Source organism: Typopeltis vanoorti, chromosome 11 (genome assembly GCF_054136105.1).
Source record: "Typopeltis vanoorti isolate ZY-2024b chromosome 11, IOZ_Tvanoo_1.0, whole genome shotgun sequence".
Classification (NCBI taxonomy): Eukaryota; Metazoa; Arthropoda; class Arachnida; order Uropygi; family Thelyphonidae; genus Typopeltis; species Typopeltis vanoorti.
Window position 1 is genome coordinate 100,655,160 of NC_143559.1, and position 17,631 is coordinate 100,672,790.

At 35.9% G+C, this 17,631-nt stretch overlaps 1 protein-coding gene across 1 annotated transcript in view; it reads right to left on the reverse strand.

The window, feature by feature from the left end:
• LOC150101877 (serine/threonine-protein kinase ATR-like) overlaps positions 1-17,631 on the reverse strand; it is an 860,597-nt gene that overhangs the window by 157,759 nt on the left and 685,207 nt on the right. Inside the window, exons 47-48 of the mRNA XM_090399924.1 lie at positions 13,438-13,613; positions 3,544-3,739 (exon numbers count right to left, since the gene is read on the reverse strand). Of these exons, the coding sequence (XP_090256050.1) occupies positions 3,544-3,739; positions 13,438-13,613 (372 nt within the window). The remainder of the gene's footprint in view (positions 1-3,543; positions 3,740-13,437; positions 13,614-17,631) is intronic.

Genomic DNA, 17,631 nt, shown 5'->3' on the forward strand with positions numbered 1-17,631 from the left:
TCACCTGGAATATGATCTTCTGACAAGCTTCTGAATCATGCAGTGTAACCACTGTAAAACTTTTATACCTCCTATATATAAATACCTACATATTTGAGCAATTCTGTTTTACATCCCCTACTCCAAAGTGCTGATATGTAGTCCGACTACATTCCTCATGTATATTTTCTACCATTGTTCTGTCATTCTCATTTAACAATTTTTCAAGTATCCAGACATCCAGAATAACTTATCTTCAGTTTTTATTTCACCTTTGCCATCTGTGATTCTCTTTAGAGTAGTCTCTCCTCCATTACAAAGCTTTCAGTAGTCCTAGAATATTTTTGCTATCTTTGTGATATTTATCTGCCAACTTCTGTCACTTTCATACAATGCTGTCATACATTTTCACTACATTCTTACTGCAATGTAAAAATCAGAACTTCATTGAGTCCACAATGAAGTTCTGATTTTTCCATGTTTGCAGAAAACATCACTACATTCCTCTTTGACTGAATCAAACTTGCTTTGTTTAGATTTTGTTTTAGTTCAAGTCTTTAAATTCTTTCATTTTTTTCTCCAATGTACAAGCTGTTCAACTGACCCTTTTTCAAACTTTTGTATATATTTCTGTTTACAATATGATCCAGCTTAAAACTAAATGGTGATCACTTTCTGTTTTAAATCCCTTATATGTTCTTGTGTCCTAAACAAGTATGAAGATATCAGCATACACACACAGTAATATAAGCAATATAACTTTTCCTATATTAATGCCTCTGTAGCAAAGTTAGAAGAATGGCAGAACATCGTGCTCTTTGACCGGAAAAGAACTGAGTTCAATTCTCATCATGGAGATGATGAGAGTAATCGAGTATGGACTTGAACATCTGAAAGTAAGTTAGCCAATATCACATGGAGGAAGCAGTGTTTTTTTTTTTTTCCCCTATAGAAATTTGGGTTCACATCCCCTACATAGGTAAATCACACAGAGAACACATGCAGTTAACAGACAAAAATACTACTAAGCGGTAGATGCTATAGTGTCTAGATGAAGCACTGAATAGTGTAGACAATGTGTTTTGTAGTATGGGGTGTCCTCATGTGATACGTTCGCGAACATGGAGACATTATTAATAATAATTCTTATTATTATTTCTCGTGTGCTCTCTCTCCATGTGAATGTATGGGCATCTTTATGATGGAACATTTTATCTGTAATGATTAGTCCAGAAACCCAGCACATGCTTACCATTACATATGCACACTTTTTTTTATTTTCTTTTATTTTTATGTGGCTCTCATGCATTAAAGGGTTATTTGTGAACCTATAGTACATTCATACTGTGGGTGGGTTAAGGATTTTTTTTATATATTTTTATTCATTTTTTTATTATTATTATTTTTTTTTTATCTGGTCTGGAAACCTTGCTCTAAAGACCAAACATGGAACTCTTTCAAGCCACTTCAATAAATGGGGCAGTAGCCTCATACTGCTATGAAGGTCATTATTATTATTATACAGGAGTCTGAAGACTCATCTCGGGAGACCAAATCTATCCACACAATCTACCTCTTTTAGACTTTTGTAAATCTATAATAAGTGTAATAAATTTAGTTTAATCCTTTATCCAAGTGTGTGCAAACAAAGTTTGCACCTGAAGGTATCTTCAGGACTGAGGTAAAGTGGTACAACACCAGCAACTCCTTGCAAAGGTGGAGCAAGCTACCAACACTCCTATCTCAGTATCTCCCATTTTGCATTATGAGAGATACTGAGATAGGAGTGTTGGTAGCTTGCTCCACCTTTGCAAGGAGTTGCCCGGTGTTGTACCACTTTACCCCAGTCCTGAAGATACTTTCAGGTGCAAACTTTGTTTGCACACACTTGGATAAAGGATTAAACTAAATTTATTATAGTCTGACCAAGTGAAAAATAAACTTTTAACATCTTTCTCTAAATCCAGAGTAATTTAATAAAAAGGTGGCAAACCATTAGGCAACTCCTATAGGAGGAGATGACCTTGCTAATGCTTCTGCCTGGTATCTCCACTTGGGCCTGGCTCCCACTGAAGAGACCTCAATAAAGGTCGAAACTAGTCTGGGTAGTGGCCCTTCCCTTAATGCATAACATTATACATATCCGCAAGGAGATGTGTTTTGCATTATGGGAGATACTGAGATAGGAGTGTTGGTAGCTTGCTCCACCTTTGCAAGGAGTTGCACCACTTTACCCCAGTCCTGAAGATACTTTCAGGTGCAAACTTTGTTTGCACACACTTGGATAAAGGATTAAACAAAATTTATTATAGTCTGACCAAGTGAAAAACAAAATTTTAACTATAATAAGTGTGCCCAAATCAAACCATATTGATAAGAACTGAAGCAAGGAGAGATTATATGCCAATCACAAACATCAATGCCTATGGTGGGATTCAAACCCGCAGCCTTTTGGTTGGAGAGTGGATACACTAACCACTTGGCCAACCAAGGCTGACATAAATATCCTGGTGTTTCAAATGTATAATTTAATTTTAGAAATGTTCAATGCATAGTTTTAGTTATTACTAAGTAACTGATATTAATAAATTTAGTTTACTCCTTTATCCAAGTGTGAGCAAATAAAGTTTGCACCTGAAAATATCTTCAGGACTGGGGTAAGGTAGTACAACACTGGGCAACTAGTAGCAAAGGTGAACCAAGCTAACATCACTCCTATCTCAGTATCTCCCTTAATGCAAAACACATCTCCTTGCAGATATGTATAATGTTATGCATTAAGGGAAGGAACCACTACCCAGACTATTTTTGACCTTTATAGTCTCTTCAGTGCTACGAGTTGTCCGGTGTTGTACTAACTTACCCCAGTCCTGAAGATATTTTCAGGTGCAAACTTTGTTTGCTCACACTTGGATAAAGGATTAAACTAAATTTATTATAGTCTAACCAAGTGAAAAATAAACTTTCAACATCTTTCTCTAAATCCAGAGTAATTTAATAAAAAGGTAGCACACCTTTTGGCAACTCCTATAGGTAAAGATGACCTCGCCATTGCTTCTGTCTGGTATCCCCACTTCTGTGCCTGGCTCCCATTGAAGAGACCTGAATAAAGGTCGAAACTAGTCGGGGTAGTGGCCCTTCCCTTAATGCATAACGTTATACATATCTGCAAGGAGATGTGTTTTGCATTATGGGAGATACTGAGATAGGAGTGATGTTAGCTTGTCAGTCCTGAAGATATTTTCAGGTGCAAACTTTGTTTGCTCACACTTGGATATTTTCAATAAGTAACTGAGTAGACAAAACACAAACTTGCTAAAATATCAAACTTTAGTGGTTAAATGTATCAGAAACGAATTAAGTTATTGCAAAATATGCTTTATAATAAAAGCAAATATCAGTATAAAATATTTATAAAGTTAACATAATTTACATAAAAAGGGATAAACTGAAAATGTGCCAGCATCGTAGAGAAACACAGAGTAACAACATGTTAAGGGACTTTACATTTATGTGTAATACAAATCACAAACAAAAAAACAGGCAAAATCATTAAGTCATTACCTTTGATGTAAGCTGATTAAGTAATGATTCCAAATTATTAACATTTGAGCTACCTCTTTTAGACCTTTGTAAATCTATAATAAGTGTGCCCAAATCAAACCATATTGATAATAATCGTGGCATAGAGTGGTATATATGCTTAGAACCAAACTGAAGGGAAAGGCCAAAATATTTTGCAACATGAACCATAAGTTCCCTGAAATTATAAAAAAATGGATATCAGAATTTAAAATAGTATTTGACAGCTTAAAGTAAGCATATAATAGAACATAATAGTAATAAAATGCATATACAGTAAAACCCCATTTTTACATTCCAGCAATTTACGTTTTCCTGTCATTTATATCATTTTCTGTTGGTCCCATCTTAAGGCCTATTCTTACGATATATTGTTTTCCCACCATTAACAACTTGATGTGGACGTTATTTCCCATGATTTGCGATTTGTTCTTGGGTGGCAACACTGATTTTCGAATCAATTTCCTCTCATTCAAATCGATTTCTGTTCCCAGAAATCGATTTGAATGAGAACTGGGAACAGAAATTTGCACAATTCTGTTCCCAGTTGGTGTTTCTTTTGGCTGTGGTTTCGTTTCTACCATCACAGTGAGTAGCATGCTTGCAGCAGTGATGTAGTAATGAGCGATACTGTGAATTTTCAATCAGAGTACAAATTGATACCATAAAGTTTTCATATCAGTAATTTTAAATTGTCAGTAGCTCGTGGCACCCATAATGCGTTGTGATGTGATTTTACATTCACAGTGCTGTATTGAAATCATGAACAAGGATCATACACAAATTGTGAAATCACATTCACACTTCTACCAAGTATGGATTGATAGTTTCAAGACTCATCACAATATTGTGTATAATCACAATATTGTGACAAGTCTTGAAATGACCTTGAAAAGTGTGTGGAGAAAGTAAGAGTGTTTCAGGGAAAACTGTAAACCAGTGGAAACATGAACTAGACTATTATTCAGGACTACGAACTGAAAAATATTTTTAATGTTGATGAAACTGGGCTCTTTTATAACATTCTGCCAAGTAAAACATTGCGTTTTAAAGGAGAGAAGTGTCACAGTGGAAAACTCAGAAGCAGAGGGTAACTATTTTGCTCACGGTCAATGATGATGGATCATTAAAATTACCTCCACTGGTAATTGGTAAATTTAAGAAGCCAAGGTGTTGTAAAAATGTGAAAAATCTGCCTACTAAGTATGATGCCAACAGCACAGTATGGATGACCTGCAGCATCTTCACATCCACCATGCATGCTCTGGATGCTAAAATGGGGGGGCAAATCACCACAAAATACTACTACTGCTAGACAAATGTCCTGCACACCCTATAAATCTGCAGCTCAGAAACATTACATTAGTTGTTCTTTCCTCCCTAATTGTACAAGTGAGCTTCAGCCATTAGATCTGGGCATCATCCATGCATTTAAATGGAAATATAGAAAAATGCTTGTAGAAAAAGCTGTGTTTATGCATGATAATGGTATGGACCCAAAACAAATATATATATATATATATATATATAAAACCATAAGAAAGAACATACTAGTAGCAGAGTTATGAAGATAACTTATATTATTATATCCTCATATGTTCCTTCTTGTAGTTATATCAGTTGCTTTAATATCCTTTTTGTTCTAGGTATTTATCAGAACTTTCCAGACCCCTCCATGTATTTACATTAGTGGGATAACACTAATCTGGCAGTCTTTCATACGTTTCTCACATCAGATATCACTGAGAAAACCAATTTTTTGTTGCTATTAATCTTCAATAGAATCTGTTATTTTAAATAATGGACACAATTGTAACACCTAGTCATATGATAAATAGGAGTCTTACTTTAAAAAGGAAGGATGTAATTATCACTGCAAGCTAAATGTTAAGAATTACTTTGTGTACATCTTCTTAATAAGAATTCCTAACAGAAAGAAAGAAAGAAAGAAAGAAAGAAAAAACTTTAAGAAAGGTTTCTGCCATCCAACAGATACCTTCACCAACACATACACACAACCAACAGTCATTTAATTCAATCAAAAAAACAATTTTTTAACCATGTTTTGGATGTTAGGAAGCACTTTAAAACATTCAAATTTTGTATCCCTTTTTATCAAACATACTTAAACAAATACTGTTATTAAAAGTAAATAAAGCTCTGCACTCTTTCCACAGGCTTCAAAATCCTGGGAACAAAATTTGTGCACAATAGTCCAGGTTGTGGTCTGATCAGTGCTTTATACAATGGAATGACAACTCTTATCTCTGTAGTTTTGCATCCTTCTCAGTATTGCAGCAATCCTATGGGTTGCCTTCACCATCTTTGCAATATGTTCCTTGAATTTCAGGTTTCTATCAATAATCATTCCCAGATCCCTTGCTTCCCCTACTTCCCCCAATACAGTTCCTCCAAAAGAGTATGCAGCCTCCCATCAATGTATCCCAAACTTCAAGACTTTATATTTAGCAGAATTAAACTGATATCCCCCATTCATTTGCCCGTCTGTCCAGTTTATTCAAATCCTCTTGCAGGGCTACCACATCTGCTGGCCGGGTTGGTTGAGTGGCTGGCATATCTGCACCCCAACCAACAGGTCGTGGGTTCGAATCCCACCATTCCACCTAAAAGACAATCACAAACATGGATGTTTGTGATTGTCATTTAGGTGGAACATGAATTTCATTGCCTGGTGTGAGACCCCACTTACTGGAGTCCTGAAGTGACTGAAAAAGTTGCGTGTTTGATCTCTCAAGCAGGGTTTCTGGACCATGTAGAAAAAAAAAAAATTAAAAATTAGAAAAATATATAAAACTGACAAAAAAAAAAAAAATCCTTAACCCACCCACAGTATAAATGTACTGTGAGTTTAGTAATCATCTTTCGTGGGTGGTAACCACATAAAAAAAAAAAAATCTGCACTATTACAAATAACCATTCCCAGCTTCACATCATCTGCAAACAACTGAATATCTCCCTGCAATGCATTGACAATGTCACTGATATATAAAGGTTAAACAATACAGGTTCCAGTATTGGGACCTGTGGGTCCCCCACTTGTAACCTTATGCTTCCTTGATATAGTCCCCTCATACACAACTCTCTGATACCTATCTGATAGCCAATCCTGACTCCATTTCACTAACCTGACATCTAAACCCATGTGCTGCAACTTAAATATCAGCGTATCATGTGGTACCCTGTCAAATGCCTTTGTAAAATTTAAAAAAAAAAAAAAAAAAAAAAAAGCAGAATATACTTTTCCCTCATCAATTGCTTTTGTTACTTTATTATAAAAAGCAATCATATTACTAAAACAAGAGCATCCCCTAATCCATGCTGACTCTCACAAACAGCATTATCCTCACTAATTTCTCCAAAATCTTAACAACTACTGATGAAATACAAACTGGTCTATAGTTTCGCACTTCCAGTTTGCTACCACCTTTATGCAATGGCACTATCTTACCCTCCTTCCATTTCCTTGGGCATCTTTTCCATGGAAAGACTTTCATTGAAAATCCAGATCAACAGAGCTGTCAGTTCTTTAGCACATTTGCTCAAAACCCATGGTGAAATCCTGTCTAGTCCAATTGCTTTATTACCATCCAGAGTACTCAGTATTTAAAATACACTCTCTTCTTGTACTTCTGAAACTCAAACCTGCCCTATCCCTCTACTATTAAAACCTACTGCTCCAGGATGAAATATCCAATAAAGTATTCAATGAACAACTCCACCTTTGCATCAGTCACTCTATTCCCATTTTTATCCAACAATGTCATTCTTTTACAATCATTTCTCCTCCTACCCACAAGAATTCCTTAAGATTTTCTTTAGATCTTGGGGCCAATCAATTCTCATATTCCAGTTGTGTCTTCCTTCCCATACTAGTCACTCTCCTGGCTTGAGTCTTATGTTCCTCATGCATCTGCTCTCCAACTCTCTCCTTATATCTTTTCTATAATCTCTTTTTTACCTGCAGTTCCTGTTTGATATTGTTTGTCATCTACACCAAACTGTATATGCTATTGCTGCTAAAAAATATTGCTTTACAAGTTCCCAAGTTGATAATATCTTGCTCTTCCAATTCCTCCATCCATGGAACTTCCCCAAGCTGATATCTAAGACTATTATAATCACCTGCTTTATAATTCCACATAACTTCCTTTCTCTTTGATACTCCTGCATGTCTATTCATCTTCCAAGTTGAAACCACATGGTTTTCATCCTTCTCTCCAACTTATGGAGGGGGGGGGGCAGAGATGCTATCTCAGTTATAATCAGATTTTCTGATGCTATGACCAAATTTAAAACTCTTGAACCACATATTCCTTCTACTGCATGCTGCCTAAGACATTTGTCCCTCAAGATTTACAGAAATTTCATTCCTAACTACTACTACATAGTTTCTTCTTCCCAAGTTTTACTGCTGTAGTTAAAATCTCCCATAACTACCTATCATTCCTATAACTCTCTCTCTCTCACATTCCTACTCAGATTTACTTTGAATAGTTATTTCCGGTCACCTAATCTCTTCTTTCATGCTTCTTAACTTGTTCCTGAGACATTCCACTTCTTTTTTCAGCACATCTCTCTCTCTCTGCAAGCCGCTTACTCTTGCTTGATATTCACCATCCCAATCAACACCACACCATCTTCGAAAACTTCATGATGTTTCAAACCTACTACACTCCCTACTTTTATATTTTTATTCACAATCCACTCATTTTCCTTGCTCTCAATCATGCAACTCCTCTCTCAGTCAGTATTCACCCATTTCTGACATAACACTGTCGAGATCTGTTAAGCAAATTTCTTAATCATAAAGTTCTTCCTATTTTCTATATTTTCCACAGGCATGGACTCCCTAGTCTCTTACCTGCCACATCTTTGTTATTTGCAGAGGCATATAACAAAGATGATATAAAGACTGTATAATGTTTATAATGTTTAGACTTTTAAACTGTAAGAGGTAGTTACAGGGTTGGGACTAGGGAGTTCTTTCATTTGGTGGAATAAGAGAAGGATTGAGGAAAAGGAGCTATCCCTGGAAGTTACGAAAGGAAATCGTGAGCAAGAGGGTAAGGAGTGGTTTCTTTGCATGGAGGGTGGCTGAACTGTAGAATGCATTACCTGATAGAGTGGTGAGAACACAAATTATCAACAGGTTCAAGGAGTGATATGACAGACTTCATTTTGTAGGATGCACCTCCCATGATGAATATTGTGACTCAATGGAGGCCTGAATCATCATAATAATAAATACAATTCTGGTTCTAAGAGAACCTTGGTGATAGTGTGAATGAACTCAAGAAACAGTATGACCAGTGGTACGGATGATACAATGGCCTCCTTGATGAGTCTCTGACTCACTGGAGGTCTCTGGTACCAACAATAATAATACCACACTTATTAATACTTAAATCATTTGTTCCTATGAGTGCTACCATCTCTTTTATTTTCTGTTTCTCAGTTACATTCATGACATCTTTAACTTGCACTCCTGCAAAGCTAGAAATAGTGATTCTATCACTGAGTGCAAATTTAATAAGCAAATCACTGTACCATATTATATCCTGCATACTACATTCTTCTTGGCTTACTTTATTATTATTGTTATTAACATTATTATTACTAATTGACATCTTACTAACTTCAGTGTTTTATTGTCTCTTATGCTTATCCTGAGATTTTCTAGACATTTCACAACTTTTCTAATACTGCAATGATTGTCTAATAATTTGTTTTAATGTAGAAATTTGATGCACCCAATTATTTCCTATTTCTTCATTGATATTATCAATATTAAGGGTGTATTGTTTTTGTTCAGAGGGTCAAAGATTCTTGTCACTAGAATCAACATAGCCTTTGATTTTAATGCAACTCTACTGTTTTTCTGTCAGGGTTCTGCCATTTTTACAAACTACCTTCAATTATTAATGCATCTATAAATATATTAGAAAATACACCAAATACAATAGACACACTAAAAATCACAATGATATACTGAAATAATAATTAATCTAGGAAAACATTCAATAAAACAAAACAAAAAAATTACCCGTCTTAAAAAAGCATTCAACAATTTTTTGGACTGCAGGAAGTTATTATACAATAACAACAATAAAATTATGTCTACACTGCTTGGAACAAAGTCAAGGGACACCATAGTATGAGGAACAAAAGCAATGGTGCCCACCTTAATAAGATCTAGGACCTCCTTTCTCTGTGATGACTGCAGCAATCCTACGCAGCATACTTTCCACAAGCGTGTAATAACGATCAATGGGAATTTTGGACCATTCATCCTGTAGGCATGTGATAAGGTCTTGTACTGTTGTGGGGCAGATGTCCCTTGACCTCACTCAATGCTCCAGTTCATCCCACAGATGTTCAATATGGTTGAGATTAGGGCTCTGTAGAGGCACGCCAGTCAAGTGCAGTGATTTTCATGTCCACAAACCAACTGCAATTGTATAGCAGCAGCCTTATGACATGGTATTGTCTTAATGAAAGAGGTAATGATCAGTTCATAGCAATACCACAAACTAGAAAGCATCGCATTGTCCAGAATGTTTAGATACCTATCAGAGTTCAATATTCATGGCACCACAAACAGAGGTCAAACCAGGAAAAACAGGACGACACTATCACACTGTCACCTCCGAATTTCATAGTTGGAGTTAAGTACTCTGGTAAGAGACGTTCGCTAGGCATCTGCCCCATCCATCTGCTCAGTAGAAGGCGTAATGTGATTTGTCGTGCATAACACAACTTTCCAAGCTTCCATGTCCCACTATACACACTCTTTGAACCACTAAAGATCATGCTGCCTTTTGGTTTGGGTAATGTGGGGTTTGCATATTTCGATCCTACCATGGAAACCCACTGTAATTGCAGTGATTCTTGGATTGGAATGTTTTTGTGCAGATTCATGTTTCAGTCAATGCCCAAAACTTGACATTCAACATGTCGACCAACAAATGGCGTTTTTTTTTTCTTTTCATATTATCCTTCGTAAGCACCCTACAGTCACATTCAGAAAGTGTGGTGAGTCATCCACTGAGGGTAACACTTGCAGTTGACTCTCTGTGCTTCCATCTCAGTATGGTATGTGGCATCCTATCACATTGCCTATTTCACCCAGACACAGTTGCACTTATTTGGGAGTATCATATTCCTCCAATTTATACTCGACTGCAAGCATATGACTTGTTATGGCACGATGAACTCTGCCCATGGGAGGTGCAGGGGATGTCCATTCACTTCTTTCTAAGCAGTGTATGGTGCATGTCAAAAAAATAGTTGTAGGTTCAATTGTTGTAATAATGAATGAGGCTGCTATTCTGATCATATACACTGTTTATTTCCCAACCAGAATTCCTGACAATCCTCTCAAATCATCTGATGTGCTGGATATTTTCTTATCCAGCTTTCCTTCAGGTACATTGTGGAAGTAATTGCTCCTCTAGATAATTCGGATCACAATTTGATTCAAGTTTCATCTCTAATGGAATGCCTTCCCCTAAGCCATTCACGACCTCATGTATTGTCATCAATACAAGTGGGAAGATTTCTGACTTACTCATCCTTTCCATGGTTAGACTACTGTTTGCCTTGTTGTTTATTTTTTAACGGTATATATTAGAACACAGAAACTAAGTAAATAATTAATTAATTAATATAGTTAAAAAATAAACATGTTCGACAAACACATAAGTCTGTCCACACGTTTACTGTTTGTCTTCTACAGATGCAGATATTTGTTGCAATTTTGTTATATATTATCCATTTTGGAATGAGGGCCTGCATTCTATACTCTTCTCAAAATTCCAACCCAACATCCAAGCCTTAGTTTTTCAAAATGTGTGCCAGGGTGGTCCTGGCTTGAGACTAAAACTTCAGCTTGATTTGGCTCATTATTCACCCACTTCTCTCTTTCAGATGGCATTGCTACCATCTGGGGGGGGGGGGGGAGGTTACCAGGTGATAATAACCCAGTCTTTTTCAATGCTTCCAAAGCAGTTTTGACATTTTTCTCACAAAAAAAAAAAAATCTTAATTATTCTCCATTTACCTTTGATGATATTTGGCTCAATAGCCAAGACTAGATCTTTCTTCTTGGAGTGACTGTTATTCCTGGCATGATCACACCATTTCTATAGTAACCTCAGCTTCCAAAAAACTTAATTCTTTTCTTAGTAACCTCAGCTTCCAAAAAACTTAATTCTTAAAACTTAAGACATTACTTTATTACATTCTTTTCATCCCCTCCCCCATCAGCTCTCTTCAGCCACTGTCTCATGGAAATATCTATATGAAGCAGTGTGTTCCATACAGATATTTCCATGGATACTGTTCAGCAGAATTAGCATCCGTCTTGCCCCCCCCCCCCCAACTCCATTTCTACTAAAATTTAAAATAACAGTAGAAGTTCAACAGTAAAAACAGCTGAACTGTCAACTCACCAACTTGTTATTCCCATTCATCTATCATTTTATCTACCTTAGTATGAATAGTGAATAGCCTTCCACATGAAATATTTTCCAAAGATTACAACTTCTAGCTCTTCAAAAAGAATACAACAGATTATCTTGCTATTGATCTACACATAGCATTTATCTACTATAAGTCTTGCAGCCTTTCTCATGTGTGAGTGTGATATTAAAAAAAAAAAAAAAAAAGAATACAATTATGGAACAAATCTTATCATTATACACAATCATTTCCTTATATTAGAAAATTTTCATGTATGTTGATGATACTAAATTTACATTAGCAAAATATTATTATTATTGCACAACACCTCCAGGGAGTCCAAAGACTCATCGAGGGAGGGCACACACTCTACATCTCTCTGTCATCATCTACACCAGCGTCATCTACTGCCTACCACCACCACCACCAATAGTATTTTCACAGACAATCACAAACATTCATGCCCATGGTGGGATTCGAACCCACAGCCTTTTGGCTGGAAAGTGGATATGCTAACCACTCAGCCAACCAAGCCGGCAATACTGAATTTAACTGAATTAATACTGAAGTTAACTAAAGAAATAGCAATTTCTAAGGTTTATTATGTGTGTTTAATTTCTGTAAATTTTAGGCATGATTAAATCATCATCATCATCATCATCATCAAATTCCTGCCATGTACCCTCAAGGGGTGTACAGGATATGACAGTACTACATGAAAAAATTACATCATTACTAACTTCCTATCTACAATTTTCCTCCAAATCAGTCTGTTACTTGTCAAGACTCCAACATTATCAGATCTTATATTTCTATCGTCTAAGGCACTTTGTACCGTATCAATCCACCTATATCTTGGTCTTCCTCTGGGTCGTTTTCCTGCCAACCTGGCAGAGAACACTTGTTTTGCTAATCTTTCCTCTCCCATTCTATTTAAGTGACCATACCACCTGAGATTAGCTCTGCTAACGCATTCCTGGATGCTGACAATGTCAAGTTCTTTCCTAATATCCTCATTTTTAATATGATATTGCCATTGATGCCATCTGTTCACGCCTCTAATCTTTCTCAGGACTCTCATATCTGCGGTCTCTAGTCTTTGGTCAAGTGTTTTACTTCTGACCCAGCTCTCAGATCCATAAGTTAAAATTGGTTTGAACACAGTCTTGTATACAGCTAATTTAGTGTTCCGACTAATTTCTTTCTTATTCCATATGAATTTATTCAATTGACTTCCCACGATACCAGCTTTGCTGATTCTGTTGTCTATTTCTATATTTAGTTTATGATTAAATCATAACATCCTATAATATTGCAGTGCATAAGCATATTATATTCATAGTTGCCTTATTCAATTATCTATTTTTGAAACTACATTTAACATACTGAACTTACGCTTTCTTTTCAGGTTTGTCCATAGCACTAAGCACTCTATCAAAATATTTAGCCAGATGAAAATTACTTTCTTCCCATTGTGGTTGAATGGTTACTACTTCTCGATACATATGAATTAAGGCATTACTTTCAACTACAGCTGATTCTTCACTGTATTTAGCTAGCAACAATTTGGCCTGCAGAAAATAATTTGAAAATTCTAAAACATGCAAACACAGTAATAATAAATATCCCTTACTGTTTTATAACAAAGGGTCTTTGAAATTTAAGAATTAAGTTGATAAATAATGTGAATTAAGTTGTCCAACAATTTAGTTTACAAAAAAAGCAAATTCTATTACATCCCTTAAAAGAAATAGTTATAAAGAAATTCATGGTTATCTTCCTTTGAAACATTAGAAGTTCTGAAAGAGTTTATGAGGATACAGCTTTCAGCATTAGAGTTGACTTGATATTGTATAATTTAAAAAACAACAAACTTGCATTTTTCACATGTAAATTATAACTATGCAGAATATTTTTTACACTTGAATTTATAAAATGATCAAGAGTTTAATATTTACAAATACATCTTTCAATTATGCATAAATAGCTAAAATGTTTTACTTGTTCAATAGGAGAACCTATTGAACAAGTAAAACATCAACATGATGCAGTTGATGTTTTCCATGTTCCTGCCTCATTTTATTGCTGATTTTCAGATGAAATTTGTTACAACTGTTAGTAAACATGTATTTAAGCTTAGGTACTGATTTACACCCATAATTAAATTTAATAGAATAAATAGAACACAAACAAATAATTAAACAATAAGTTTAACCACTGTGATATTTTATTCCTGTCACAGACACATCCTCAGGCATACAATATTAAAACTGTATTAACACACATAAAAATAAAAATACTGCTGTTAGCTAGCTGTAGCTGTTGGACAGGAGACCTAAGAATTAAAATTTTCCAAATCTTGGGATATCAACAAAACCATATTTATTTAGATTAGGATGGTTTTTTAAAATCTGCTACTCATTTTAAAATCCTACTATGATAAAGCATAGCAGTTTTTTCCATCTGATTGTGTGCAAATTATCCAAGGCATGGTCAGCTAGACTTAACTGACACCATAGTGGTGGCAGTGGATGTATTTCTTGTGTTCACCAAGTGGATGTCAACAGATCCTCCTAGTTTGACCATAATATAATAAGTTGCAAGAACAAAGGAACCCTGTAAGCACCTGAAACAGAGAGAGGAGGAAGAAAATCCATGGGGGGGGGCTCAGAAGTAAGGCCACCTTCAAATGAGGTGTGAAAGCAGTGTAGATATTTCTTTTAAAGTTCTGGCTATTTTCTGTGGTAACCTGGATATAGGGAACAGTAATAGTATTACTCTAGTCTATGCTAAGAGGGATCTGAGGAGATGAAAGGAATAGCTAACCAGTTGATCTTTTTGACATTACCACTGGACAGAAAGGGCAGGTGAATAAAGAAGAGGTCAGCTGAATGGGAAGCCTGGGTAGAACACAGGTTGGAAGCTATGCCAGCAAGGGTTTTGATGACACCATATTGTCAAGAGGGATATGCTAAAAAAAGTTTGTATTCTGTGTGAGTAGCTTTTCTGTAGAGTGAGAAAGAATGGGCACCACTGGGCAGATGTGTGATTAGAGTAGAAAAGGTAAGCTACAGATATTTTCTTTTTCTAGAGTGAACTGGATTCTTGGATGCTGCTGTTAAGGTGGAGGAGGAAAGAGTCTCAACTTCTCAACTTGATGATGTGTTCTCTGAGCCAATAGAGAACACATCATCACCAGGCCAAACAGAAGATTTAAGAATGGCAGTATCAAGAGCCTGTTTTTCAAAATGCTCTATATAAAAATTGGCCAGAAAGGAGAGAAAGAGAGAGAGAACTCATGGATGTACCTTCTATCTATTTATATAAGGTATTCTTCTAAGAGAAGTAACCAGTATGGATGGCAAAATTAACATATTGACACTGGGTAGTGTTTGCATGTGTAAACTGCCAGCAGAAACTAAGCTTTAACATATGTATGCAGCTTCCACATCAGGGAGTTGCATTTTCACAAAGCTTATACAACATGTTTGTTGCAACTTATGTGAAGGGTCTTGATGAAACTGAATATCTCAAATGTAATTTGAACTGATTTCAAGTTATACATATATTCTCACACACATCTTTTTGCTTATATAAATTGTATGCTTTCTGAACCTAATAACTTTAGTATATAAACAGCTGTTACACGTATTTTTGGAACTCAAAATTTGAAAGCAGATGTTAGGACAAATGTGTTTAGTTAGCTACAAGGTTTAATGTTACAATAAATCTGTTTTTCTTGCATGAGTGCAGCACAGAGTCTGAGGGAGGGGAGCGTTTTTCATTAATGAATTGCCATTCCAGTTGTCACTAATTACAACAATTGTTATCAAATATAGAAGCATGCTGGCATGAAGAAATGAACAATGTCAACTTTACCAGATCAAGTCGCAAGGCTTGGTTACTGCTCCCCAGACTGGGAGGCACCTGCACACTTCAAACAAAACCAAAGGAAAAGTAAACCCTAACAGTACTGCAAAAATCTTACCTCAAAATTCCCAATAGATACTAAAAAAAGAGATCCACTGATTTTATAAAAAAAAATTTTTTTTCTTATCATGTCCTACATCTACAGCAAACTTCATTCCAGTAACCTTAGATGAAATTAATGCAGCATTCAAACTAACTAAAACAGGTAAAGCTCCTGGCGCTGATGGCATCCTTCCAAACTTTCTTATTCACCTTGGCCCAAAAGCCAAATCCTGCTATCTAATGTCTTCTCCTCAATAATATATGATGAATGGCTCCCAAAACTTTGGCACAAATCAAAGATAATAACCTTACACCTCATTTACCCATTAAGTCAACTGATGACCCTAATAATTTACACTATAGTATAATTCTGCAATCCTTACAAACCTTTTGAAAGGATTATCCTCTCTATGATTTCTCCGATAATAGAAGCCATCATAACCAGTGAACACACTAGGTTTAGACCTAGTAGAAGATGCTGCAACCAAGTCCTAGCTCTTGCAACCAACATAGAAGATGGATATCAAAAGGGTTTAAAAATAACAGGTACTGCCTTCATAGACCTAATATTAGCTTATAACACCATATAGAAGAAAGGGTTATTGTATAAAGTAGCCAAAATACTTTAAAATTACTAGAAAAAATGCTGTCCAATAGGAAAATAAAGGTTCATCTGAATTCACAAAAAAGTAAAGCATTTATCCTGCAGGATGGATTGCCACAAGGATCTATCTTCACCCCAGCTTTACTCAACCTGCACACAAGCGATATCCCTCCAAAAAAGTTTGTTGAAAGTTTATCTATGCTGATGACATAGCTATCATCACTCAAAACAGTACCTTTCAGGCCTTAAGAAAACACTGAACAAAGATCTGAGTTCACTATAACATTATTTTGAAAGCTGGAGATTATCTCATAATTCCAGATAAACTATTGTTTCTATTTTCCACCTAAATAACCACGAGGCTCATAGAAAACTAAAAATAAACTGCAACAGGACTCTAATCCATGAAAGGAACTCTTGTTACCTTGGTGTCACCCTCAACCATAATCTAACTAACTGAAAACATTTGGAAAAAACTAAGATAAAGATATCTACCAGGAACAAGATCATAAACAAGCTGACAGGCACAATTTGGGGTTGTAATGCCTCGACTCTTAGAATAGCATCCCTCACTTTGGTCTTCCCTGTTACAGAGTATCGTTTACTAGTTTGGAGTTAAAATCACCACACAACTCTCGTGGACACACAGCTTAACATAACAATGACAGCCATCTCTGGTACCTTAAGATCTACTCCTCTCCCATGGCTAACTGTTGTTTTCCACATCACTTCTCCATGCTTCGGAAGAGAAGAAGCTACCATCAAAGAAATAAAGAAAATCAGAAATAACACATACCTTCTTAAAAATCAAGATATCTCTCCACTTCCAACTCACCACTTTACCTCAGTGGAAGTATCAGGCAATAGTCCCAGGACTGGTGGAGGAAACATTGGAACAAACTAAAACTACAAAGAAGTACCTGATTGCATATTCAAATATCAAACCTTCAGGAATCAATTTACTACAAGACCTCTGGAGCCATTTAATAAATGGGCACAGTGGCCTTGTCTGA